Here is a 26,905-nt window from a genome sequence, read left to right as displayed (position 1 = left end):
CTTACTATGCTCACAGATCTTTATAGGTCTTTTCCGCAGTTCTAGAAGTTGAATGCCAATCTGCTGTCCAATGTCGTCAAACGGTGCCCTGAGTTCGGTGTCTGTTCTGTAGGGGTACGATGGTATGGTTGTGTTTGACAACTCTTCCTGTTACAATATGTTCAGAGTTTCTTTTACCTTTCTTTTACCAAAGTTTAATTATCAGAAAACGTCAAAACTTTTAAGTTGAGATCACATGTTTCACAATTTTTAGATAAGTAGTCGCGACCCATTCCGGTAAATTTATTTTGGTTCGGTGTCTAATCCAGTAAATGTTTGTTTGTTTGTATGTTGTTTAATGTCCCTCTCGAGAATTTTTCACTCATATGGAGACGCCAACTCTTGCCGTTGGAGAACTGCAAATTTTTTCCTATACTCGGCACTAAGGGCCATTGAGCAGTGAGGGATATTTTTCGTGCCAGCACCTACTGCGACACGGGACCTCGGTTTATACGGTCTCATCCGAAGGACCGGTCTCCACGTTCCACAGTGGGATTCGAACCCGCGACGTAAGGATCAACTCCTTACGCCGCGACTCTAGAGCAGACGCTCTAACCACTGCGCCACGCGGGCGACTCCAGTAAGTGTAATGACTCGCTAACTAAACGAATTCCTTATCCCAAGGCGTAGTACAGTTAGATTCATAAAAAATCATTACTGCCAGGAATTCGCTAGCATACATGTGTATATCGGCTATGTTGGAGCCAAAACGTTTTTTTCGAGAAAAAAACCAAAATTCAAACATTTTAATATTATCACTTTTTCTGATTAAGTTTTCCCACCGATGGTTTGATTTTTAGCTCTACTGGTCAGAGACTAGAAGAGCATGTGGTAAGGTATCCGTCCGCCTGTCTGTCTGTCCGTAAACAATTTTTCAAAACGCTACTCCTCCTACAGTTTTGGTCTGATTTTAATATAACTTGGCATATAAGTACACTACACTTAGATACATAATTCTGTATATCCGTTTTTGATTTCAATGAACAGTGTTGCCAGGGATACAGAAAAGATAAATTTCTGTGCAAAACTTTAAAAATGATACTCCTCCTACAGTTTTGATCCGATTTCAATATAACTTGGCGCACAGGTAGACAACACTCAGATACATAATTCTGTATATTGGTTTTTGATTTCAATGAACGGTGTTGCCATGGTTACTAAAAATAAATTTATATGAAATACTTTTAAGATCCTACTCCTCCTACAGTCAGTATAACTTGGCAGAAAAGTAGACTACACTAAGATACATTATTCTGTGTATTGGTTTTTTGATTTCGATGAACGGTGCCATGGTTACTAAAAACAGAAATACTTTCAAAATGCTACTCCTCCGACAGTTTTGGTCTGATTTTAGTTTAACTTGGCACACATGTAGACTACACTAAGATACATAATTCTCTGTATCAGTTTTTGATTTCGATGAATGGTTGTGCTATGGTTACTAAAAATAGAAATTTTCTCGAAATACTTTCAAAACACTACTCCTCCTACAGTTTTTGGTCTGATTTCAATATAACTTGGCACACAAGTAGACTATACTGAGATACATAATTGTCTTTATTGTTTTTGGTTTTGTGGAATGATGTTGCAATGGTTACTAAAATCGAAATTTCCGTAAAATTCTTTAAAAAGATTACTCCTCCTACAGTTTTAGTCTGATTATTATCTTGCCACAAAAAGAGACTAAATCAAGGATCATTATTCTGTTTATTTCTGTTGCAAAGTTTCAAGTCCAAGTGCTACTTTTCTCTTCCTTTGTTATAAGTACTAACCAGTAGAGCTACAGTCTCGACAGAGACTTCTGGTTCGTAATATATTCTACCGGAAATGAAATATTGTTGATACCAAATAGAAAGTTGAGACCGCCTTTTTTATTTGAAAATTTGAAGCGCGAGTGTATCGTTTTATTGAAGGAATTACCTGGGAATTTGCGTATTTATCATTTGTTATAATGAAATGTAAGTGTTCAAAGCAAGCTGAGTTCTTCCACCGCTTAATACGTGCAGGAGAAGGCCTATTTAAAATAAATACATATGATTTATCATTTTGTGAACAGTTACAAGTTTGGGTCATACCCTACCCCGGATTTGAGGGGAAGGGTTGGGTGGGTGTAATGTTATGAACAAACTTGAATCAACACTACCTGAGGTTGTTTCATTATTATGGCTTTGCTGTCCTCGAATAGATTTTTAAAAAAAAAATTCCAGAGTAAATTTTTGATCTCCTGTTGTGTCCAACCCCATCCCCAGGAGTCATGATTTAAATAAAATTGAATTTTAACTAAATGAGGATTCTTTCCTGCTAATATAATTAATCATGACTTTGCTGTTCTTTTAAAAGTTTTTTCGTACATAATTCTTTTTAAATCTTTTGTTAGCCTCTGAAGGCCATGATTTTCACAATTAACAATCTACAGTACCCCAGAAAACTTTCGCATAAGTTTCATCTGTTCTGGTCCTGTGGTTCTAAAGAAGAGTTTTTAAGTTTTTTCCGTATATATTTTAATGTAAAACTCTGTCTATTATGGCCCTTTTCTAATCACTCGGTCAAGATTTAAACAATATTTAAAGTCTACACTACGAGGGGTGATCAAAAAGTTCGCGAACTATCTCTATATTTATAAAACCACAATTCAGATCATAATGAAATTTGACACACATATAGTCATACACATACTCTATAAATAGCCGGTGTAATATAATGTTTTGCTCCGTGTTTGTGACCTCACAAAGTGAAAATGACGTCAATATGTAGGTGACTTGTGACAAAAAATGGTTGACTCAGTCGTACTCGAGCAACGAACGGCTGTAAAGTTTAACGTATATCTTGGAAATTCCTTTGCAGTAGAATATGATAATTATACCCCCGCTCCGAAGGAGAGGGGAGTATACTGTTTTACTCTTGTGTGTCTGTCTGTCTGTCAGTGTGTGTGTCTGTCTGTCCGTAACAAATTTTTCGTTGCAGTTTTCTCAGCAACTACTCATCGCAGGTGCTTGAAATTTTAACACACTCTTTGTTAAGGCATGCCATATGGTGGGATACATTTTTGTAGGAATCCGATGTCAACTTCCTGTTTATCCGTGCGTCTGTCCGTACCATACAAACAAATTTTCGTCACAGTTTTCTCAGCAACTACTCATCGCAGATCCTTTAAATTTTAACACACTCTTTGTTTAAGCATGTCATAAGGTGGGATTTATTTTTGTACGAATCCGCTGTCAACTTCCGTTAATCCGTGTATCTGTCTGTACCATACATAACAAATTTTCGTTACAGTATTCTCAGCAACTACTCATTGCAGATGCTTGAAATTTTAACACACTCTTTGTTTAGGCATGCCATATGGTGGGATTTATTTTTGTACGAATCCGATGTCAACTTCCTGTTTATCCGTGCGTCTGTCCGTACCATACAAACAAATTTTCGTCACAGTTTTCTAAGCTACTAATTATGGCAGATGTTTGAAATTGTAACACACTCTTTGTTTAGGCATGCCATATGGTAGGTTTATTTTTGTGCGAATCCGTGGTCAACTTCTTGTTTATCCGTGCATCTGTCTGTACCATACATAGCAAATTTTCATCGCAGTTTTCTAAGCAACTACTCATCGCAGATGCTTGAAATCTAACAAACTCTTTGTTTAGGCATGCCATATGGTGGGATTTATTTTTGTATGAATACGATGTCAACTTCCTGTTTATGCATGCTTAGAGTGTATATTCACATCAGAGCGGGGGTATTACTAGTGAGCATTGGCTCACAGACTTCTTGTTTGAAAAAGGTTTATGAAGACAAAAGACTTAACAGAAGTTCAATCATTCATTGGATTGGTTGTTTTAGTGAAGGCAGGGAAATGGTTAAAATGATGTTGTTCTGTTGCCCAGCGAAAGCAAGCCGGGGAAAAAATGTGTTCTTAGTTGAACAATTTGTTATGAAAGATCGCCAAGTTACAATTAGAAAAATAGCTGAATTTCTTAACAATAATATAATTATTAAATCCTTAAAATATTGTTTATTTTATACTTTAAACATATGGGATATGATAAAAAAAAAAAAGGTCGTCCATACTTTATCCACATTGAATAAACGACGTTCCTGCGACGGAGGACTCGGGTTTTGATGATCACCATGCTAATTCTGGGAAGGGATGTCCTTATCCACCCATCCTATTGCCGAGATTTGGCCATTTCTGACAGATGGACTGTTCTTGTTATAAAAAAATTACCTGCATGTTAAGAAATATAAGACTCGGAAAAATCTTTAAGCTTCTGTGAACAGAACGCCACGGAGCACGTCACGTGACCGCCTGGATCACGTGATTCGCGCATGGGTAGAACAATGGCAGATGTGCATTATAATCGGAGAGGACTACTTAAAAAAAAATAATGAGCACTTAAACCTCATTTTATATCTTTTAAGGAAGTAATTCAATTAGTTCGCGAATTTTTTGATCACCCCTCGTACCTCAAGAACCTTCCACACTTTTCACCTTTTCTGGCCCAAGGGTTCTTGAGAAGAAGAGTTTTTAATGACCCAAACCTTTTTGTCTTTTTCTTGATTATCTCCCCTTTCAATGCGGCTTTGTCCTTCAATTAAACAATTCAGAATTTACTTTAATCAAGGATGCTTTGTGCCAACATTGATTAAAGTTGGTCAAGTGATTCGTAAAAAAGAAGTCGAAAGTGTGAAATGTTTACAGTCAACAGACGGACACCGGTGTTCAGAAAAAAAAACATTGACAAAATTTGTGAATTTTTTAAATTAACCTAATACATACAAAATTAAATTTACCAGGTCACGTCTTTGTCTTTTTTTTAAAAAGATTTTGTGGAGAAATACGCTGACAGTAACAATATTAAATGTTATGACAACGTCAAATTCCCTAATATTCATATTCAAAAGAATACAAATTGTGATCAGAGCAAACAGAGACCTCAGAAAACATCAGAGGTTGGATCATGTGCCATGGAAGTGTAAGCATCCCCTTCGACTGGCTACACTGGCTGTGTGCATTGTCCTGATCGGGTGGACGGAGAAATCCATAGTCAATGCAGTATGAAAATAATGGCCTTGCAATTTGAAGCAGAATTTCAAGCAGGAATTTGACGGAAGTTAGCGTCTTTCACAGTGCGATAAGTCTGTAATTTACTTAAACAAAAAATTAAATATTTCTCTCTAGACAACACAGCCTACTTGTCGGCAGATGTGAAAAATAAAATCTCGCGACTATTGAAATGGAAGTTACACAACCACAATTGTTTTTAGTATTGATATCGACGGAGCACGGTATGGAAGTAAGCGGAATTATACCTCTCATCAGCCACACATGATGTCCTTTCCCGATTTTTATTTGAAAATTAATATAAGTACACGATATATATAATAGTGGACATATTTCAATTTTTCAAATAAAAAAATAAGATTTAAAACGATTACATGTATATTGTTAATAAAATTGTACAGAAGAATTGTTACCTTTGTAATGATATTCTTTTCATAAAGTTGATAAAATTCATCAGAAAGGATTCCATATAAATCTGTACAAAAGTAGGGTACAACAACAAGAAACACAGCACCTGAAATGATTAAAATTTATCGTCAAACAAATTATATTTAGAAATATAGTGCTGAAATCTTTTTTTCTTTTGATACTCTGATATTCCTGAGCAAAGTTACCTCGCCTATTTGATGTTAAACTTGAGGAGTGCATTATCGAATAATTCAATTTTCCTTACTTTCATTACTTTGAACTAATTTTTTCTGTTCATTTTCCGATGAATGTAATGTAAATTTTAGTAACCGAACTACTTTTCATTATTCATTTTGATATAATTATCGTCAGTGTTTGTCATTCCAATAAATGTACGAACGCGACTGTGTTATCAACTAATACTCTCTAAAACGTATGACAATTTTCTTTTCATGATTTAAATTCAGCTTCTGTAAATATTTTGTTTCTTTCCGTGTGCTTTAAAGGAAATATTTTAATCATATGTTTCTATTTTTAAATTATACAATAAAAATTCTTGTTGAGTAGAGAAAAGAAAAATATTCAAATAAATTATTAAGCGAGATAATTGTTGTCAACGGGTAATGCCGAGGATGGCAAGGGATATAACTCTGTAAAGAAGCACGCGTTTTGTGTCTTTTATTTATAAAGAAAGAATTTACATTGAATTTCGTACAAATGAAAATAGAAAAAAATGTTATGTAGGTTATAAAAATTAAATGATACAAGGACCTTAGACTTAGTTTTCCTGATGTGAGTTTTATTATAACATTTTCATGTACTTCGTCTGCACATCAACTTAAATATACAGGGTATTAACCATGTTAATTGTCAATCAAGTTGTACGTGTATTAAGGTGTGTCGACAAGCAAGTTTATTTCTAGATTTTTATTAACTGAAGATGTCTCTTTCTAATACTCCACTGCACTCCACTCGACGTGCTACCGTTGACCGTTTGCTTACTAACAGCAAAGCAAGTTTCTGCCTGCTTTATGTGTAATCGTTTTTAAAAATTGCACCTGCAGATTTTCATAACTTGCGTAATCGATAACTTAGTAAATCATTATAAAGACAATAAAATATAACGGGGAATTCATTATTTTTATAACATTTAAAAGAAAATTATACCCGCCTTGTGTGCTACAGGGTTTTAGATCCGCTCCAAAGAATCGTGTAATTTTCCTATCGATATATTTCTACGCAGCTGTCGGCATGTAAATTTCGTACACATTTTTTTTTTTTGAATTAGCTAAATAATAAGTATGTACATGAAAAGTAACATATTTTTCGCTGAAATTTAATTATAAGTATTGACTATATAAATTATTTTGTTCATCGAGAAATGAATCTAAAAAACCGAATTACACTTTTTTATGAATTTTTCATTAAGCGTGCGATTCGTTTTTTAGGTCACCTGAGTCACTCAGGTGACCTATTGCTATCTGTTTTCGTCCGTCGTCGTCAGTCGTCCGTCGGTCGTAAACTTTTGAACATTTTCAGCTTCTTCTCTTGAACCACTGAACCAATTTCAACAAATTTTGGCATATAGCATCAATGGGTGAAAGGGTACAAAAATTGTGAATTTCATGGTCCCTGCCCCCCTGGGGCCTGAGGGGTGGGGCTAAAACCATCACAATTAGTGCTATCTTTAAAAATCTTCTTTACTCCTGGACATCAAGCAGTCAAACTGTTTGCATGATTGTAATAAGCATTGAGCCCTCTACCAAAATTGTGAAATTCATGGCCCCAGGGTCAGGGGTTCTGGTGCTAGGGCGGGGCTAGATAGATCATATAGTGAAAGTGCATTATTTCTTTGAAAATCTTCTTCTATACTTCTTCTATACTCCTGGGTATTATTGAAACAAAGTAAATACATAGTTATGATAAGCAAGGGTGACTCTACCAAATTTGTGAAATTCATAGCCCCAGGGTCAGGGGTTCTGGGCTAGGGTGGGGCTATATAGATCATATAGTGAAAGTGCATTATTTTTTTGAAAATCTTCTTCTCTACTCCTGGGTATTATTTAAACAAATGAAATACATAGTTATGATAAGCAAGGATGCCTCTTCCAATATTGTGAAATTCATGGCCCAGGGATCAGGGGTTCTGGTGTTAGGGTGGGGCTATATAGATCCTATAGTGAAGGTGAATTATTTCTTTGAAAATCTTCTTCTCTGCCCCTGGGTATTATTTAAACAAATTAAATACATAGTTATGATAAGCAAGAGTGACTCTACCAAAATTGTGAAATTCATAGCCCCAGGGTCAGGGGTTCTGGTGCTAGGGCGGGGAGATCATATAGTGAAAGTGCATTATTTCTTTGGAAATATTCTTTTCTGCTCCTGGGTATTATTTAAACAAATTAAATACATAGTTATGATAAGCAAGAGTGACTCTACCAGAATTGTGAAATTCTTGCCCCAGGGTCAGGGGTTCTGGTGCTAGGGTGGAGCTATATAGATCATATAGTGAAAGTGCATTATTTCTTTGAAAATCTTCTTCTCTACTCCTGGGTATTATTTAAACAAATGAAATACATAGTTATGATAAGCAAGGATGCCTCTTCCAAAATTGTGAAATTCATGGCCCAGTAATCAGGGGTTCTGGTGTTAGGATGGGGCTATATAGATCCTATAGTGAAGGTGAATTACTTCTTTGAAAATCTTCTTCTCTGCCCCTGGGTATTATTTAAACAAATTAAATACATAGTTATGATAAGCAAGAGTGACTCTACCAAAATTGTGAAATTCATAGCCCCAGGGTCAAGGGTTCTGGTGAAAAAAAGGGGGGGGGCTCTGTTGATTATATAGTGAAAAAGCAAAATTTCTTTGAAAATATTCTTTTCTGTTCCTGGTTAAAAAGCAAAGAAGCTAAGTGTATAGTTATGATGAGCAAGAGTGCTTCTTCCAGAGTAGTGAATTGCATGACCCCTGGGTCAGATGTGCTGGTGTAAGGGTGGGGCTCTTGATAATATAGTGAAAATGCATTAATTCTATTAAATAGTCCTGTCTACTCTTAGTGTTAAGCAGATAAACAAAGTGATTACTTATGATGAGCAAACTTCTGGTCCCAGGGTGAGAGGATCTGGTGTTTCTTGCTGGGGAGGGAGGGGGGCTCTATTGATAATATAGTGAATCTGTAATAAAAATGCATTATTTCTTTTAAAATCTTCTATGCACCTGGGCATATCAGAGGCAAAAAGAGTAAAAGTTTTAATAAGGAAGAGTATTTTTACCAGATTTTTGAACACCTGGACCATTTGGTCAAGTGTTCTGGTCCTGGCCAGGGCTCTATTAATTTGTATTCTACTGAGAGGAGTTATTCCCCTTTGCCATTTACTTTTGATAATTAATCACTGTAAGTAATGTACTTGAAAGGTTAATGGAATAAGAGAATTATGCAAGAATGTTTATTGTATAATACATAAGGACTTTCATAGTTTTAATGATCAGATATACTTGTAAGTAATAGATAAATAAAAATGAGACAAAAATAACTTGTCTTTTTAAATGTTCATCAAAGACCAAGAGAAGCCAATGTAAGAGATTTTAACAAGGAATTAAAATAGTACAGAAGCACTGATAGTTTGCTATTTAATACACTGTATGGTGATAGTGATAAATGGGGAACAGATTAGAATCTAATTTATGAACTGTTAATGAATACTAGACTAATTATTTTGTTGATCCTAATCACCCTATTTTTCTTGCTTTTGGGCAACAAAGCTTCACCTTTCAGTTCATTTTATACTCTATGGATCCTCTAAATTGTTGTATTATACTCAGGTGACCGTTAAAGTCCTTGAGCCTCTTGTTAGATTCATTTCTTGATGAAGAAAATAATTTATATAGTCAATCCTATATTAAAATGAGTCAGGATCTTCGATTTTGAGCTTGTAAAAAATGGAATGTAGTGTTTTGTCCATTGCTTCAAAGAACTCGGAAGACACTCTGCTTCAGAATTTTAAGCACTAAGTATAGACAGTAATTAATAACCTTGATTTTCATTATCATACAGCGTAGGAATGGCAATCGAATACAACAACTGCATTACGTCCCGAGCGATAACCGTTTAATCGTATCAAATACACACAACATTGAAAATGTAGTTTTTTTTCCTCAAGTAAGGTCTATACAAATAGCTTATAAATAGCTTCTTTTTAATCAGAATATGTATGAAATTTATTTCAATTTTAAAACCATGATCATGTGCCTGTTATATGAAATATGAAGAGAAACAACATTGATTTATCTCCAACGTCAATTTAAACAATACAAATTCGGAGCAGAGCAAACCTACGGAAAGTGAATGATGACGGAACAGGGTTATACTATATACCCCAGCCATTTTATGGTGGGGGCATGAAAAGGTGGCACTGAAGTAGCTGTTTATCCAATAATTCGCACTTCACAAACTAATCAATTAGCCTTATCTTTTCAGCCCGGAGAGCCTTAATTATCACAAAATTTTCCCAATAACTTGGGTTAAAATTGAAACTTATCAACGACCAGAATTCGGGTTTTTTTCTTTTCATATTAAACTGAAATAAAATCTGAATGAATTTCAGTTAAATATACACATACATGTTTTCCCCCGACTTCCTGATTATAGAATTTGAAACCGATTACCAACTTTTCGACCGAGTAATCGGTTAATAAGTGCCATCCCTAATATATTTACATTTGTACATACATGTATTTTCTCTTAATATAAAACTATTTTATAAAATTGTGGAATATCTATCACTGTATTGAGCCAGTATAAAGTGAAAAGTATTTACTTCTGAGTGACGACATAAACTGTTGACATGATCAACGGACTCTGCTGTATATTCCTTATATTACTTGGGTACTTTACATCGCAAAATGGCTCTCAGACGTCAAACCGCGAGAATGTAATTGGCGAGTGCTTTTATTATGAAGACTTTTTAAACGTACTGAGCAATAATAGAATAAAAGCTAGTAATGTTATTTCGCGTGCCGAAATTACGCCGTGATAATATTTTTTTAAGATTATATTTAGACTGATTGTTTGTTTTACGTCCCCTTCGAGAATTTTCACGCAAATGAGACGTATACCATAGAGCGGTGAAGGGCTTCCAATTTAAACCTTTACCTGGCTTTCAGGGCCATTGAGCAGTGAGAGATCTTTATTGAGCCAACCCCTACCGTAACACGTAACCTGTTTTAAGGTCTCATTCAAAATATCCACACCTTTCATTTCTAGAGCTGGATGCTTGACAAGGAAGAGTCACTACCTGTGTTTACGTCTTAGGTTTTACACATCGCCAGGAACGAGAATCTACCTGGTATATTCCGATCACGATGCGCGTGCCACTTGGGTATCGTGACCGGCGCTTATATTTAGGAGTGTACAGTATATACCGCTGCATTTAGGATAATTATTTTGCAGTAGTTGTTGTGAATCAATCAGAAATGCATCTTGTGGTAGTTACTTTTAAATACTAATTGATGGTAATCACGTTTTTATTGTATTGATCACGTGAACTACCTGTATTAATGTTCCGATAGTTGTTTAAATAAATTACACCTTATTCCTTAATTAATAGTACACATATCTTAATGCCTTTTACAGTGTATGAATATAAACAGTCAGTAACTGTAAACATCATGCAGAAGTTCCATGTTTTCAGTGCCATTTCCTTTGTTAGTAAGACTCGTTAGATCATTATTTTAGATTTTCAATAATTGTATTTTGTTAAACACCTTTCATTCGGAGAGATTTATTATGGCGCAATTATCTCTGAACCGAAAAAAAGAATAAGTGCATTTTCCTAGAAATCGCTCCTTAGTGGCACCATGAATACAGAATAGGTGAAAAATAGATCATCAGCAGTCAAAACGCTAATCCGGTGCAAAAATATATTTGAAACTAATTATTATGTTGTGATATTGGATTACCTTTTTTCATCTCTCTGGATCTCGAGTAAAGAAAATTTTCCCAATCCTGGGCTGCTTTTTCAATAACTTCTTTGTTCTCAGTCTTTCCAGGCAGGTAAACTAACTCTTTTTCTAGACGTATCGGCCTAAAACCAGTATGGAGTTTTTTTTTCACTTCTGCAATTTCCTTTTCTGATATCAAAATTATTCAAACGCTTAACTTTGGAAGTAATATATATTACAAGTAGGTATATCCATAAAATTTATTTTTTTAAACTAAATAATTAAAGTACACAAATCTTATGAAGAGCGATTGCAGTTATTTAAATGGGCCAATAAACAGTCTTATATGACTCTATTAATAATTACATACGTGGATAGCCATTGCACCACGAGTGAGCAAATACCGACGTCAATACTCGATTCCGGAAGACAACGTCCAAAACCATCGCTAGGGTTGATGAAAGTTCGGATTAAGGGATCATTAATTTCTTCTTTGAAAACTAAAACAGCAAGTGTGTAGTTTTTTCAGCTTGAAAACAAAGTTCACATATAAATAATTTACATTGCAAGCCAATAAAACTTTTCAAATTAGAAATTTCAAATTATCACAAACTAGGGCAGCGATGTTTTGGAGATTTCTGATTTTCAGCTTAAAAAGTGGGTAATGTTGTTTAATTTTATGTACTGAAAAAGGCTACTTTAAAAACCAAATGCATTTGAACAGAAATCTCAAATATTGCAAGATAATTCTGGAGATGTTGAAAGTGAAAAATTAACGGTCAAACTTGGATATGACTAATTTTTTCTAACGTACTTAGCCAAGTATTTTGCATTACAATCATTAGATCAAATATTCACATGCATAGACTAGGAGAACCTGTTATAGCCTTTGTTAAAGCGTTGAAATCGTTGGTCTTTTGGTCGTTGAAAAACACAGAAATTTCTCGAGAAATTGACTTGGCTCGAATTTTTTCTGAAAAACAATATAGATTAAAAAAAGGGATTAAATCATTGACTAACTGAAATTTAAACTCAGTGTGCTGTTATGTTGCCTGGTCAATTTTAATTGTAGAGAGTCATCTTCAATAAAGAATTGAAATATATTTTCTTTAAAGAAGTTCCATTCTTCTACCCCATTGCAACATTTGTGATTAATCAGGATTTTATCTCCGATTAGTGCTCGCGTTTTGCGACATGTGTTTTTTAAAAGCATTTTTCTTGCTCCGTTTTGCTAAAACTTTGTAATGAAAGTTTAATAATTAAAGTTATTTGATTTTTTTTCTTCGTCCAGTTAATTGTGGTCCCTTTTTGTTGGCTATTCAAAGGTAAGGTGAGAGCATTAATATATTCACGTGGTCAACAGTATAATGGTTCCGATAAGAAGTAACACAGCGTGAAATTTTAGAATACATGTATATTCTGTTTAATTAGGTAGTGCACTGCTTTTCGGGATAATCAAATTAAGACTTTAAAGTTTAAAATTGTCATTGTATAGTCTCTCCCCCCCCCCCCCCCCCTTAATTCCGACTCAATTTCCAGAATTGTTAAAACTTGGACAAGTTAATCTTGCACTAGTGAGAGAAGGAGGTTGTCAATTGTGAATTTTATCTCTGCGTATTCTACCTAGCTGTTTCGACGGGGGGGGGGGGGGTCTTGAAAATAGACATGTTAATTAACCATCATTTTGTAGTAGGTATTAAGCCCTAGCATTTTGAAAACTTCATAATGAAGGGTTGCTTGTGATATGAAGGTCAAGGTCATTTTATTTAGAATCCAAGACATCTTAACAATTAGAGAAAGATATGTTTAGAGAGAGAGAAGTGGAGGGGTAAACTATGACATTGTCTTCTATATTCGAAAAGAAGGAAATAAAAGAGCGCCCACCAGATATAAATCATATACAACACTTCTTATTTAATAAAAACTCGTTTCTATTGCAATAGGAAAGTTTTTCGTCTCTTCTCCGTCTCCAGAGAAGTTTTATCTCTATACTTTATACGAAGTGTATTACGCCAGTGCAGTCCCCCTTAACTACATAAATGAAAATAAAATGAATAGTTTGTAGTTTTTAAGAAACGTTGGTCCTTTTTCTTCTCAATTATATCAAGACACTGTTTAATATATAAAAGCTTCATAGATGGGCCTTTACGTACCCTAGGAATATTACCGAAGAAAGAAATCCAAAAGAGAAAGAAATTGAATATTTTATAGCTTTAAAAAAATATACGTTTTTGGCCACTCGTGTCAAGAAACCGCAAATATGAATTTTTTAGGTTTTAAATAGACAACGCCACATGGAATAATATCAGAAATATGTTGCAATAAGAAGAAACATCTGATAGCATACATTGCTCACGTGACAGCAACATTTGTTAAATTATTTGTTCTTTCCATGTCTACAGCTTCATACTTTGAAAATTTAAAATATATCCGCACAACTACCTTTATTTCTGTAAAGTTTCGTAAAGATTTTCTAAGCCTTCTACGAGAACGCTCCAGGACAAAAGTAAAGTGAATCAAAAACAATAAGTCGTCCCGATTTCCTTCCGGTCATCAATTCCATTTTATACAGAAACCACTTTGATACATTGAAAGGATTAAACCAATAAAGTTTTGAAAAGTTTTCTTTGATAGTTACTAAGAAAAATTGAAACTTCTCCCTTTTTCTTGTTTCCATAGCAATGGTAGGCATTTAGAAATTTTTGAATGTTGACTGAACAAATAGAGTGTCTAACAATCATTTCTATAAATTTTCATCACAATTGTCCAAGCCACCTCGGAGAACATTTGTGCGTATATTTACCTTTTTTCTGTTTCTTTCATTCCTAAGGCAACTGTTTGCAAAAGATTCTAATTTTTTCGATAGAAATAACTTTGACAGAATGTAAGGACCGATCCTTAAAAGTTTCAAAATAATTGCCTGAGCAGTACGTGAGGAAATCGAAGTTTAACAATTTTTACTTTTCTTCTGTTTCCATGGCAACGATGGGCAATTTGAAAATTTTAAATACTATCTGCGAAACTACAATTACTGATTATCGTATCTATAAAGTATTATTACGATTGTCCAAGGGATCAGCCAGAACACTCCCGGACAAAATTCTTCACTTTTCGTATGTTTCCATGTAACGGTAGCCATGTTGAAACTGAAAATGTTCACTGCACAACTACAGCTCGTCAACACCTATTATGGGAAGTTTCAGCAAGTTTGTCACAGCATTTTACGAGGAAATACGCGGACAACGTTTTTAGGCGTGCAATAGCAATATGTCCTCCCGACTTCGTTCAGGGTGACATAATAAGAAACAGAGTAAAAGCTAGAAACCTTGTTACCATGGCAACAAGAAGGTCTTCCGTCTCTTCTCTGTCTTCGGTGAAGTTGATTCCTCACTAAACAACATGTTTATGTTGTTCATTCCCTGTAACACCTTCATACAAAAAAATAGTCACTTTGCCATGCGCTCGGCACTTTGAAGTGAAAGTTGCGGGTCCTTTGGAAGAGACCTTAAAAACCGAGAACCCGTGTCACGGCAGGCGTTGGCACGATAAAGATCACTCAGTGCTCAATGACCCTGAGTGCCGAGTAAAGGTCTAAATTTGAAGCCCTTCACCGGTATATGGTCACGTTTCTATATGAGTGCAACATTCTCGAATGGGACGTAAAACAACATACAATCAATCAATCATACATAAAATATAACTAAAAGTTTATATTTTGAAGATATTGCAAAACTGGAACGGAAAAAATACGATACTTCATTTTAAGGAAGGGGGGGGGCTATGTTCCAAAACATCTTAGTGTGAATTTTTTTTTAAAATTTGAGATCCTTACACTTAATTGTACAAAACATAAAATTAGGATAAATAAGATTTTTTTTTTTAAATTGAAGACCTATCTACACTGGTTTGATTTATTTAATTACCTGATTTCATGCATTTTAGGTTAACCCCCCCCCCCCCGACCCTCCTAAGTCAGCACTACACATACATAACAAAATGATTGACACTTTACTGATGTATTTTTTTTTCACATACTGTTTCTAGTGTACAGATTTTTACGTGTTTTATTGTGTTAATACACTCATGACTGTATACCATTAATTTATCACACTTTATGCGCTAAGTTGCTTTGAGCTCTTAATTATGACGGATCTTGCTCTAAACTAAATACCATTGAAGTTTTTTCCCTCTCATTTGAAATTGCTATTGTTATTCAATCAAGATGAGAAAATAATAAATTCTACTTTCAAAATATAATTAGACAAATCTCCAATCTGTGATTCAATTGCATAGGTACCTAGCTATACATTTACATTTACCTTATTTTGTCACATCACACACAGATGCACATAAATTCAACTGCAAACTCTCTATGAAGGAGTAAAAAGACACAGTTCCATTGTGAAGTCAAACACCATTGCTCTGACGTTGAACGACATAGCCCCCCCCCCCCCCTTCAAAGATAAAATATTACATTTGAGCCCAAACAACAGTGTGAAAAAATTCGGAATTTCTAGGGGTTGAATACGAGTCGCCCGCGTGAAAATTCAACATGCTAACCATTACGCTATCAAAGACCATCGCATCAAAGTGGCAAGTAATGAATATCTAGAGTACGGGTTAATCAATTTTAAAACAAATTACATATTCAGCATTCTAATAAGACTCTCTATTTAACCTATAAATATCTTTAAAAAATAATGAAAAAAAAGGTTAAAAAATACCCTTTTTAAATCACTTCTGTGACGACCGGAAGTGGCGACGACACACGAAAGTTTCAGGCTCCTACCTTTAACAGTTTCCGAGAACATTTACGGACTAGATTTTTAGTGGAAAAGGTGAAAAATCATAATAATTCCTGACCGGATGTAAATTTTTCCCAACTTTTTCAATATTTGAAAATGGCATGAGATAACACATCATTCCTGAAAATTTGGCTGAAAATCATTGAGCTGTTTTTGTTTTGAGATATTGCGATTTGAAAAGGTCAACATCAATAAAAATGAAAAAATAATAAGAAACAGTAGAATCACTATAAGGTCTTCCGTGAAGACGGAAGACCTTAACAATATGTTCCCAAACTTCGCTTGGGGAACATAATTACACCATCCTTGTCCTTGCGTTTTATTTCCAACAGCCTTTAGATTATATTAATGTAAACAGGGGCATAAGTGCCAAAAGACACGTAAGGCACGTGCGTAAACTTTATTTTTTTCAGAAAAAACATAGGTAATCAGAGATTTCAGAGCCTACCTCAAGGAATGCTGTCTTTAAGTAAGGCAAAGTCCCACACAAAGCTATTCTAGTAATGTGCATCTCTAGATGCAACATTTGTGCAGTTTTGGTCTGATAAGGCTTGCAGTTACTTGGGGATGGTCTTATCTAAAAGCTTTAAACTAGTCACTCATCCAGAAAATGTACGTCAGATCAAGTATCTGAAGCAAGTTTGAGAGTGTTCCTACCTTGATGCATCATCCATGCAAGATTGGTTCAGATAGACCTTAGAGTTTCTTCGTAATGTACCTGCTCCAAAAACTTTTACCTCGTCACTCATCTGGAAAATATAGGTCAGATCCAGCATCCGAAGCAATTCCAGTAGTGTGCATCCTTGGATGTATGATTCATGCAAGTTTGGTCAATATAGGGCTTATAGTTAATTGGAATTGAGACCTGCTCAAAAAATTTAACCTGGTCACTCATCTGGAAAATGTAGGTCAGATAGAGCACCTGGAGCAAGTCCAGAAGTGTGCATCCTTAGATGTATGATCTGTGCAAGTTTGGTCAATATAGGGCTTATAGTTACTTGGAAATGAGACCTGCTCCAAGAAATTTAACCTGGTCACTCATCTGGAAAATGTAGGTCAGATCCAGCATCCGGAGCAAGTCCATTTGTTTGCATCCATAGATGTATCATCCGTGCAAGTTTGGTCAACATAGGGTTTACATTTACTTGGAAATGAGATCTCCTCCAAGAACTTTCATCTGGTCACTCATCCGGAAAATGTAGGTAAGATCCAGCATCCGAAGCAAGCCTGGTAGTATGCATCCTTAGATGTATCATCCATACAAGTTTGGTCAATATACGGCTTATAGTTACTTGGAAATGAGACCTGCTCCAAAAACTTTAACCTACTCCAAAAACATAAACCTGGTCATTCTTTAGCTGAAATTGCAGCATCTGAAACCTGGTACAATGAAACATACTAGATGCATCCTCCATGCATCTCTGATTAATATAAGGCATAGCCTTTGAAAAAAATCTGCTCAAAAAACTTTAACCTGGAACGCCAACACCGAGGCCGAGGTTGTTACGTAAGCTCCCCCAACTTCGTTGAGGTGAGATAAAATCATAACAACAAAAATGTTAAAAAGAAAATAAATATGAAACTCGTAAATATTATCTCGACATTGGTCATTTGCAAAATTATTTTGTTCAAAAACATTCCAATTGTACACACAAGTACTCTGAAGTTAATATTAAAAAGATGTTTGAGTTTGTGATTGACGATATCTATGTAGTTTTGGGAGATCAGATCTTCCAACAATCTGTTGGAATTTCCATGGTTACCAATGCGCCTCCTTATTAGCAGACCTATTTTTTGTATTCATATGAAGCAGAATTTATTTAAAAACATCTACATGAGATGAAAACACCTTGCTGTAGCCGTCAACTCGACATTTAGATATATCGATGACGTATTATCAATTACCAAAAGTTACTTTCATTCATATGTCATTTCGATATATCCAAGTGAACTTGAAATAAAAGATGCCATAAGGTTTGACACATCTGTATCATATCTGGATATTTTGCTAGAAAAAGACTTGAATGGTAACCTATCAAAGCTTTATGATAAACGTGATGACTTCAATTTTTCATTCCTCAACTTCCCTTACTTATGTAGCAATATACCCTTATCACCTGCATATGGGGTTTTTGTCTCTCAGTTGATTTGATACGCAAGAGCATACTTTACATATGAACAATTTCTAAAACGAGGCAAGCTATTGACAAACAAGTTGATGAAACAAGGATATCAGCAGTCTCGTTTGAAGTCATCATTTCGGAAGTTTTATGGTCGATGCAATGACCTTGTCAGCAAATACAACCTATCATTAAGTCAAATGCTGACTGACGTTTTTCATATTAATTGTTAGGCAATTATTTACTCACTAAATTGTCTACGGATTTTCCCGTTTTTTCCCGATCATTAGAAGGAGCACACGGCGAGTGTGACCTGTCTGCAGGGATGCTCACTCCTCCATGGCATCTGATCCCACTTCTGATGTTTCTGGAGGTCCGTGTTTGCTCTTCTCCAAGTTTGCATTGTTTAAATGGACTTTGAGCTTGAAAACTGTTCGTTATCTCCGTATTTTATGACTAAACACCATTCTCGCCATTAATATATTAATGTATATTTGCATTTACAAATATTTTCCCTAATACAACACTATTTGAACAAGGCGTTTTACACCTCTGTATGAAAAGGTTCTTCAAATTTGATTATTTAGTCGTAAACGATTTACGTTATTTCATACTGACGTCATAAGTGATCGATGTATTCAACACGGTTGAGGTTTGAACAAAATAAGTAAATTTATGGGTTTACAACTAGTAAATTTATGGGTTTACAACTATAGTTACCACGCAGGTACGTTAAGGCTTCATAGAGATTATCACAGTGTACGCTGTGCCTTCACTTCTCTGAACTACAAATTTATGACGTCATAATTGAAAATGACGTCAAGTCACTGCAAACTTGAGTTGTTACGATGGGGAGAGTGTCATAAACTTTACATCTTATTTCAATCTGCATGTAAAGTATTAGAAAGCTAGTGTAAAATAACCGTTTTTTCATCTCATTTTTAAATCTTATATATTCGAATATTTTCGATAACTTTGCTTTATTACTCTTGTTTGCAAGTCAGTGTATTCAAAATATATATACGAAAATATAGTTTGACATTTACACTTTTTTTTCTACCCATGGATAGAAGTAGAATTTACAATATGTGTTAAACAGAGCCTGGCGCAGGTGATTAATGAGGATTTATTTAAGATCTTCTGTGGAAATCCGTAAGAGGAGTTTCCCCCCTAACTGAATCTTGCTTGGGAAAAATGTGTGATGACTTTGTTATAATACAGATGACTATATTGAGTGGAAAATACCCTCAAGTTTGTCGGTAAGTTGAATTTATTGTTAAATATTTTGTACCAGAGTAATAGTATAAACTTTCCAAAGCACATTTCGGGTTCAAAAGGATGCGACGATTTTATTTATGTGACAAAATGTTAATAATAATTGTGTTAATCAGTTGCGCCGAAGCGATTAATGTCAAACACTTCAAAAATTATAAATGACCGTCACGTGATCATCGAAGTCATGTGATGTCATAACAAATATGTTTTTATATAACTAAGAGAATTCTTTATATAAATTGGCCGTACTTAAGTAATGAGCCTTAACATTTCTACGCAACTATTCGTAGTAAATCAGTCACAAATGTAAATATAAGTAATACTAGAGACTTATTGCCTTGGCAATAACAGGTCTTCCGTTGTCTTTACTTTTTGGAAAAAAAATAAATAAAACGTATTTCTTAGCTTTGAAATGTCAGGGGGAAAATTAAAATTTTGAAAGAATGCTTTCAGCAATGCCATCTTTAACAGATTTAATTTATTTTTTTTTATTTTATTTAATTGTGTAATGAAAGTTAAAATGGTGACAGCTAAGCATATTTAGTGGAAAGTGTTTTTTTTTTTTTTTTTTTTTTTTTTTTTGAACAAATGGGTCTAATTCTATTAAACATTGTAAATTTTAACGTTTAAAAACGTTTCACTATGTAACGTCGGATTTTTTGTGAAACATAAATAATAGCCATAAATCCAGTGGCGTATATTCCATATAGGCAGAAAGGCTGTAGCCTACACATCATTTTCTCGGGGATAAAAATTTGGTTGAAAAAATGGGGCGAAAAATTGATAATGAATCTAATTTTGTTCCAAGTGCCAAAAAAGCATTCTTAGCAATGTGCACTTTTATACCTATCCAATGTTTACAGTTTTACCTTATATTTAATGACAAAGCTATTCTTAAAGCTGGAATTTTTTTTAATGTTGAAATTCAAGTTTTATACTAAGTCTGTATCAGACAATTTCAAAACAGCAACAGGAGTCCATGATTAGTGCAGGAAATGAAAAAAAATGACTGGAAATATTTTTGGTTAGTAGGAAATTTAATGTACTGTTCCTATTTAGATTATACATTAAGGAAGTTTACATATTTTCTGAGCAGTGTGAAAGGATATTTTAACAGTTCACATGCAGTTTAATTTGTTTAAGTGGTCTTCATATCATGATATAAACTGAAAATATGTTTCAATATTGTTTTCACTGGTCAGATGACAATCGTAGATGCATCCTCGAGTTCACAAAAATGCTCCTTCAACCCCCCTCTCCCCAATCACTATGGGGGGGGGGACCCACTCCTTGCATATCCACACTTTGCGCCCCAGGTTAAATCTGTGACTTCACACTAGCCTACACATTAGCAGACAGGGGCGTAGCTAGAACTTTGATGAAGAATAGGCACAAATTAGTCTGTGTGCGGCGAGGGTTCTAGGGGCCTTGGGCGGCCCCAGCGGGTCCAGAGCAGCGCCCTGGTAGAGGGTTCAGGGGGTGAAGCCCCCCCCCCCCCGACGGAAAATGGATTTCACGACTTTGAGACCACTGGGTGACAAATTCTGGGCGTTTAAAATACAAAATTACGGGTCTCTTTAAAATGAAATTTCATATTAAGTAGAAAAGATAAGAAAAAAAAAAAAGTGCAGTCCAAAAATCTTAAGTTAGAAATCAGAGTTTTCATATTTTTTTTAATCAAATTCAGAGAACCTGAAGAAGAAAGTTATTTATAAAGTATTCAAAAAAAAAAAAAAAAAAAAAAAAAAAAAAAATCAGACACAAAGCAATGTTTTACAATAAATAATGAACAAATATATTATAATTTTTTTCCAGCAAAAAGCTAGTCTACCCACAAAGATTTTTTTTTAAAGTGGTAAATTAGTGTGGTGAGCTATAAAAAAAGTTAATTGTTGTTAATTCAAATAAATTAATTATTGATTAAAATGACCATTAATACCACACATATCTTGTGAGCGTCAGGGGAGTTTTATATCTCTATTTAATTGCATATAGAAATTTTAAAGACATTTTATAAGGAGTTCTACAGTGAAACAGTCGGTTAACTATTGCAGGTTACTATTACTTTGCACAGATCGGTGGTTATTTATATATTTATGATCTCTCTAGCAATGGCGAAAATAATATTTAGTCATTTATTTTCTTTCTTTTTTTTTCTTTACAGTTTTGTTTCTAATTATTTTTTTTCTGAAAAAAATTAAGTGTAGGCACACGTGTGCCTTAAGTGCCTAATGGCAGGTACGCCACTGGCAGAAAGGAATATACGTTACTGAAATCTATATATATTAAAAAAGATCAAAAAGATAAAAAGAGATTTTTTTTTAAAAAAAATAACTTAAAAATATAATTAGAAAGAAACAAATTATTTATTGAGTGATTTAATAAAATAAATGAATTAAATGTGTGATTTTAAAATGACAGGATCGACACAAAAATACATATTTCATGTGTAGTTTTAAAATTAAGAAACATTACAATATATCTCATATTCCAGGGGGGAGGGGGGGGGGGGGCTCTCGTCCTTTACCCTTTTACAGTGTTTCACTGTATCCAAAATGTAAAAGAGATCGCTCCTATCATATTTAGTAAGATTAATGCTTTTACCCTCCTCCTTTTTTCTTTTTAAATTTCAGTACGAATAGAATATAGAATAGAATATTTATTCAACCAATTTGGGATAAAGATGCATAATTTTCTGAAATCATAGTTATAAATTTATAACAATAAACAGAACAAAACTTGTACAATGGACTACGAGTCTTTTTCGAACGACTGAATTATATATGACGTCATTATCATTCCCTTGCTTGGAGTGCTGCAGACTGCATTTGAGACATATATCGTTACATACCGAGACAAAATTCGGGAAGATTTCAACAAAGTCTTCAAAGATCCCTTCAAAGATACTTAAAGACACAAGAGAACCATTATTTCCAACTTGCTGCTCTAGCCTGCTGAAAAAGTTTTAAAGTAAGTAATTTTGGTATTGATAGTTTCCAAGAGTCACATGTAAAAGATGGCGGCCAAGGGAGATAACTTCTGAAAGTTCTGAAACTTCCTGATTTGTAAGAATCCCGACAAACGCAAGAAAATTGCTTACAAGTAAACATTAGTGTTGCCATCATTTGTCGCCCTGGAAATAAATGAAGTAAAATATCATGCTTTTGTTTTATTTAGACAATTGCCTCGTAGCAACCGCTAATGATAAAACGCTACTTAATCAGTTAATGATCAGATGATAGACATATCATTAAGCATTGCATTGCAATGCTTATTGCTATAAATTATTGCATTCATAAGACGTGCTTGATTTGTATACACCTTACTGTTACACCTAGTGTACACTTTTCTATAATCAAGTGCGAAAGTGTACACTTTTGGTGTACATCATCTACACCCTGTACAGGGCATGTGTAGGTTATTGCACCAAAAATTCAATATGGCTGGAAAATGTAAAGACAGTAAAACTGCAGAATTTTTTTTCTGTATTTGTGTTTACTGACAAGTATTTGATAGGTTGATTGTGATGAATTGTGTTGAGTAATTGAGTCCCATGCTCTGTGCATTTTATTTAAAAATGAAACACTTTGGTATTTTAAAATAATAAAAAAGTAAGCAAGTTTGGCAAGTTATGGTGCTAAATTCACCATATATTTTAGAGTATGGCTAGATCTTTAGTTGTAGAGGTTATCTTTGGGTGGCTATAAATATGTTTTATTCAAAATTCTTTGCCTTTTCATGAAATGTTTTGTTTTTAAATGGATTGAAGAAATTGTTCAAAATCACAACAAATGTTTTTAAAAATGTTCTGCAAATTCCCTCAGCTTGCCGGAATTTTAACGTCCATATTAAATTTGCTACACTACAACCAATTTCACTTGATTGTAATTAAGGTGTAAATCATCTACACCAGGTGTACTATGGTGTAGAGAAATCAAGCTTGCTCATAGTTGACATTCTCAACCGCTAATGCTAAATCACAGCTTAATGAAAGAATGATATAATTAAGCCGTTGAGAATGTTAATTATTAATCAATTCAATAATTTATGACATTAAGCCTTGCAATGCAGTTGATTTCATAGTCCTGTATTTATAACAAAGAAATTATTTTTACTACTTTATACATGTATAGACATATACCCTTGACTTTTAGACATCAAAATCAAATATTTATGCAAGATGTACTAATTATTAGTGGGGACAAAGGAAATTAATCTTGATCATCAAACTGATTTTATTTTAGTGCTGGGTATCACAACTGAAAAATCGTGTTGCAATATTATAAATTATTGCTGTTTTTGAGGTCATTTGATGATTTAGACACCTGAGGAGTACAATATTCAATGAGCCCGAAGGGCGAGGCAAATATTGTACTTCGAAGGTGTCTAAATTATCGTATTGACCTAAAAAAAACAGCAATAACTGTTTTATTATATGATTATCTATTTTTGGTCCAATGTAGAATAAATAATTCCTTATATTGACCTGGAAGGTCACATGCAGGTCAATATAACGTAGTATTTTTCTAACATTGTTGGATCTCAGCCAATCAGAGAGATGGGAACTATTCAATCATATAATAAATTGCAATATTATACAAATATGGACTCAATGTAGGTCAATATGCATTTATAATGACCCAGGATGACAGATATTGACCGAAGATACATGGAGTATATCGACCGAGGGCGCTAGCCCGAGGTCGATATTCTCCATGTATCTGAGGTCAATATCTGTCATCCTGGGTCATTATAAATGCATATTGACCATGCAATGAGTCCATATTTATTATATTATATAATTTCCCAAATTTATTAGTTCAATGTATATCTTCCTAATGTGTACAGAGATAGTGATATGCTGTTGTTGTAAACCATAAATAAGTTGAATAAAAATGTTTCAGAATTTATTGAATTTTACTTACAAAACTAACAACCAGAGTTTCCTTTCATTGAGCAACAGTCCTCATAATGTATAACAGAAATCACATGAATAATTTACAATAACAATAATTGTAAATCTATCACAACATGAATAACAAATAAATAAATTTAAAAATTGATATCACATATGCTGCAACACCTGGGCCGAGTCAGAGCTTGAAAGGTAGTCATACATTTTTATCAAGTCAGCATCAGTTATTGGAGGGTGGTGGTCTATTATTCTAACTATATGGTAGCCTGCCCCAGCTTCTTCATTTTTACTGTCATCCCTATTTTTTGTTAAAAAATAAATAAAATTTTCAATCCTCTAAATATATCTTATAAACAAATACCGAAACGAGTATGCTCATTGACTAGATAATTCGTGAAATTAATATAAGCTGATATTAATATTTCTGAAAATCGGGAGTCCTACCTTTAAAAAACTTGTTTTTACTCTCTGAATAGTGGTCCCTTGATAATGTCAACGTCTGGTCGAATAGATTGCAAAAATCTCTGTTTATCCTGACGATATGGTAAGAAAGTGTTGTTTTGTTTGTTTGGTTTTTTTTGTACATTCCCCCTTTGTTATTCCAAAGTTCAACATAAAATCTCCGCAGCAGACGATCAAGTTGTTCACACGTTAGGCCTTCAAATTCTGCACTGATTTGTTTAGAAAGTAAGTATTCCCGAAAAATGTTAACAGATATCCTTGTTAATCGTTTCGTATTCTCAGCCTCAGAGTTCTTCACTATATCTTTTAAATCTTCCTCACTACAACTTGAAAACTGAAACTTGCGAGCTTTCGTATCTTTCGACGCCATATTTGATCGAAGCGAAAGTGAAAACGAGACAGCTCGTGCGAGTCATTATTCGCTTTCAGCGATCATTATCAAAAAATAATGACTTCGTATTGACCAATCAGATTACCGGATTTCACAAAGCTATATAATATTAAATTTTGAATTGCAATTTATCACAATATAAAATTCATAATCAATTTTGAAATTTTTCCATGTTATATGAAAACACAAACACTTATATATCATGTATTCTCGAGTTGATATTGACATTGCCTGATCACGTTTTGGCGCAAGTGGTTTGTTGAGTTTGTTCTGGCACAAGAATTTTTAGGATCACGTTCCATAAGTCAGATTCAGCTTTAACTTGACGGGGTTTCTTTAACTTTTTGTTTCTAATCATATTTCACATAGTTTGCCACCATATTTTACTTGAAAAGGGCAAGTAACTTTTATTGTAACATTTTATAGCATATTGAACCCAAACCAGTACTTCCAAGAAAATACCGCGATACTTATTGCGAAGAACGAAATCAGGATACACCGGTTAACCGGTAATTTTGCACAGCACTATTCAATTTGTGTGATAAAGGCATGTGTCTGAGTGATAGAGACTAAAGTCGAGAAGATTTATGGACAGCTTCTAATCGGATGAAAATTGAACAAAACCGATACCGTTTTAAACTTAATTATTTCTTCAGGTAACTGTTGGCTGCATAACATATAACTTAGAAACAGACACGTGTATATATCGACTGTTTTTTAATGCTTCTCTATTATGAGGTACAATCATCATGTTTGGTAATGAAATTTGAGCTTGATCCATCCATAATTTATTTTGATTATTGGAAAATATTGAACATTTGATCTGAAAATATTCAGATTTTTATATCCCCCTTCGAAGAAGGGAGGGCATATTGCTTTGTCTGTTGGTCGGTCAGTCTGTTGGTCCACTGACAGTTTCCGTTCATTTTCTTTGCAGAGGTTGCACACACTAAAATGAAATTTGGTATAAAGATTTATCATAAGAATATCAAAGTTAAGGCGGGGGGGGGGGGGGGGCTATATAGATCATATAGTGAAAGTGCATTATTTCTTTGAAAATCTTCTTCTCTGCTTTTGGGTATCAAATAAACTAACTAACAACATAGTTATCAAGAGCAAGAGTGCCTCTTCCAAAATTGTGAATTTCATGGCCCCAGGGTCAGGAGTTCTGGTGTTAGGGCCTAAAAAAAAAATTGTGTGTTTCAGGTAACACTAATGAAAAAATTAGGGTAGGTAGGTAGGGAAATTTTTTTTTTTGGATTGTTTTTTTTTTTTTTGAAAATCATGAGAATACTATTCTGTATTTAATTTCACTCCGACATGTTTGAAAAAAATCAGACAACAAAATTTTACAGTTTCATATTTTAATTTTTCATTTTCTCTTCATTTCAGCAAATACGAGTGGTTAAGTTTTAAATATGTGTTCGACCCTTGTGTTTACGACCTGAGTGGTTTCGTTCTGAATCCGAAAGATAACAGTTAAGG

The 26,905-nt window shown here is 34.2% G+C and overlaps 1 protein-coding gene across 1 annotated transcript in view; it reads right to left on the bottom strand.

Moving 5' to 3' along the window:
* The window catches only part of LOC133199032 (uncharacterized), an 83,606-nt gene that overhangs the window by 760 nt on the left and 55,941 nt on the right, over nt 1-26,905 (bottom strand). Inside the window, exons 3-7 of the mRNA XM_061334920.1 lie at nt 12,330-12,425; nt 11,823-11,952; nt 11,471-11,595; nt 5,515-5,615; nt 6-147 (exon numbers count right to left, since the gene is read on the bottom strand). Of these exons, the coding sequence (XP_061190904.1) occupies nt 6-147; nt 5,515-5,615; nt 11,471-11,595; nt 11,823-11,952; nt 12,330-12,425 (594 nt within the window). The remainder of the gene's footprint in view (nt 1-5; nt 148-5,514; nt 5,616-11,470; nt 11,596-11,822; nt 11,953-12,329; nt 12,426-26,905) is intronic.

Source organism: Saccostrea echinata, unplaced genomic scaffold, assembly GCF_033153115.1.
Source record: "Saccostrea echinata isolate AGI-Se365-2 ecotype Australia unplaced genomic scaffold, CSIRO_AGI_Sech_v1 ptg000033l, whole genome shotgun sequence".
Classification (NCBI taxonomy): domain Eukaryota; kingdom Metazoa; phylum Mollusca; class Bivalvia; order Ostreida; family Ostreidae; genus Saccostrea; species Saccostrea echinata.
The sequence above is the reverse complement of the archived record's forward strand: the minus strand, read 5'-3'. Positions and strand labels throughout refer to the sequence as shown.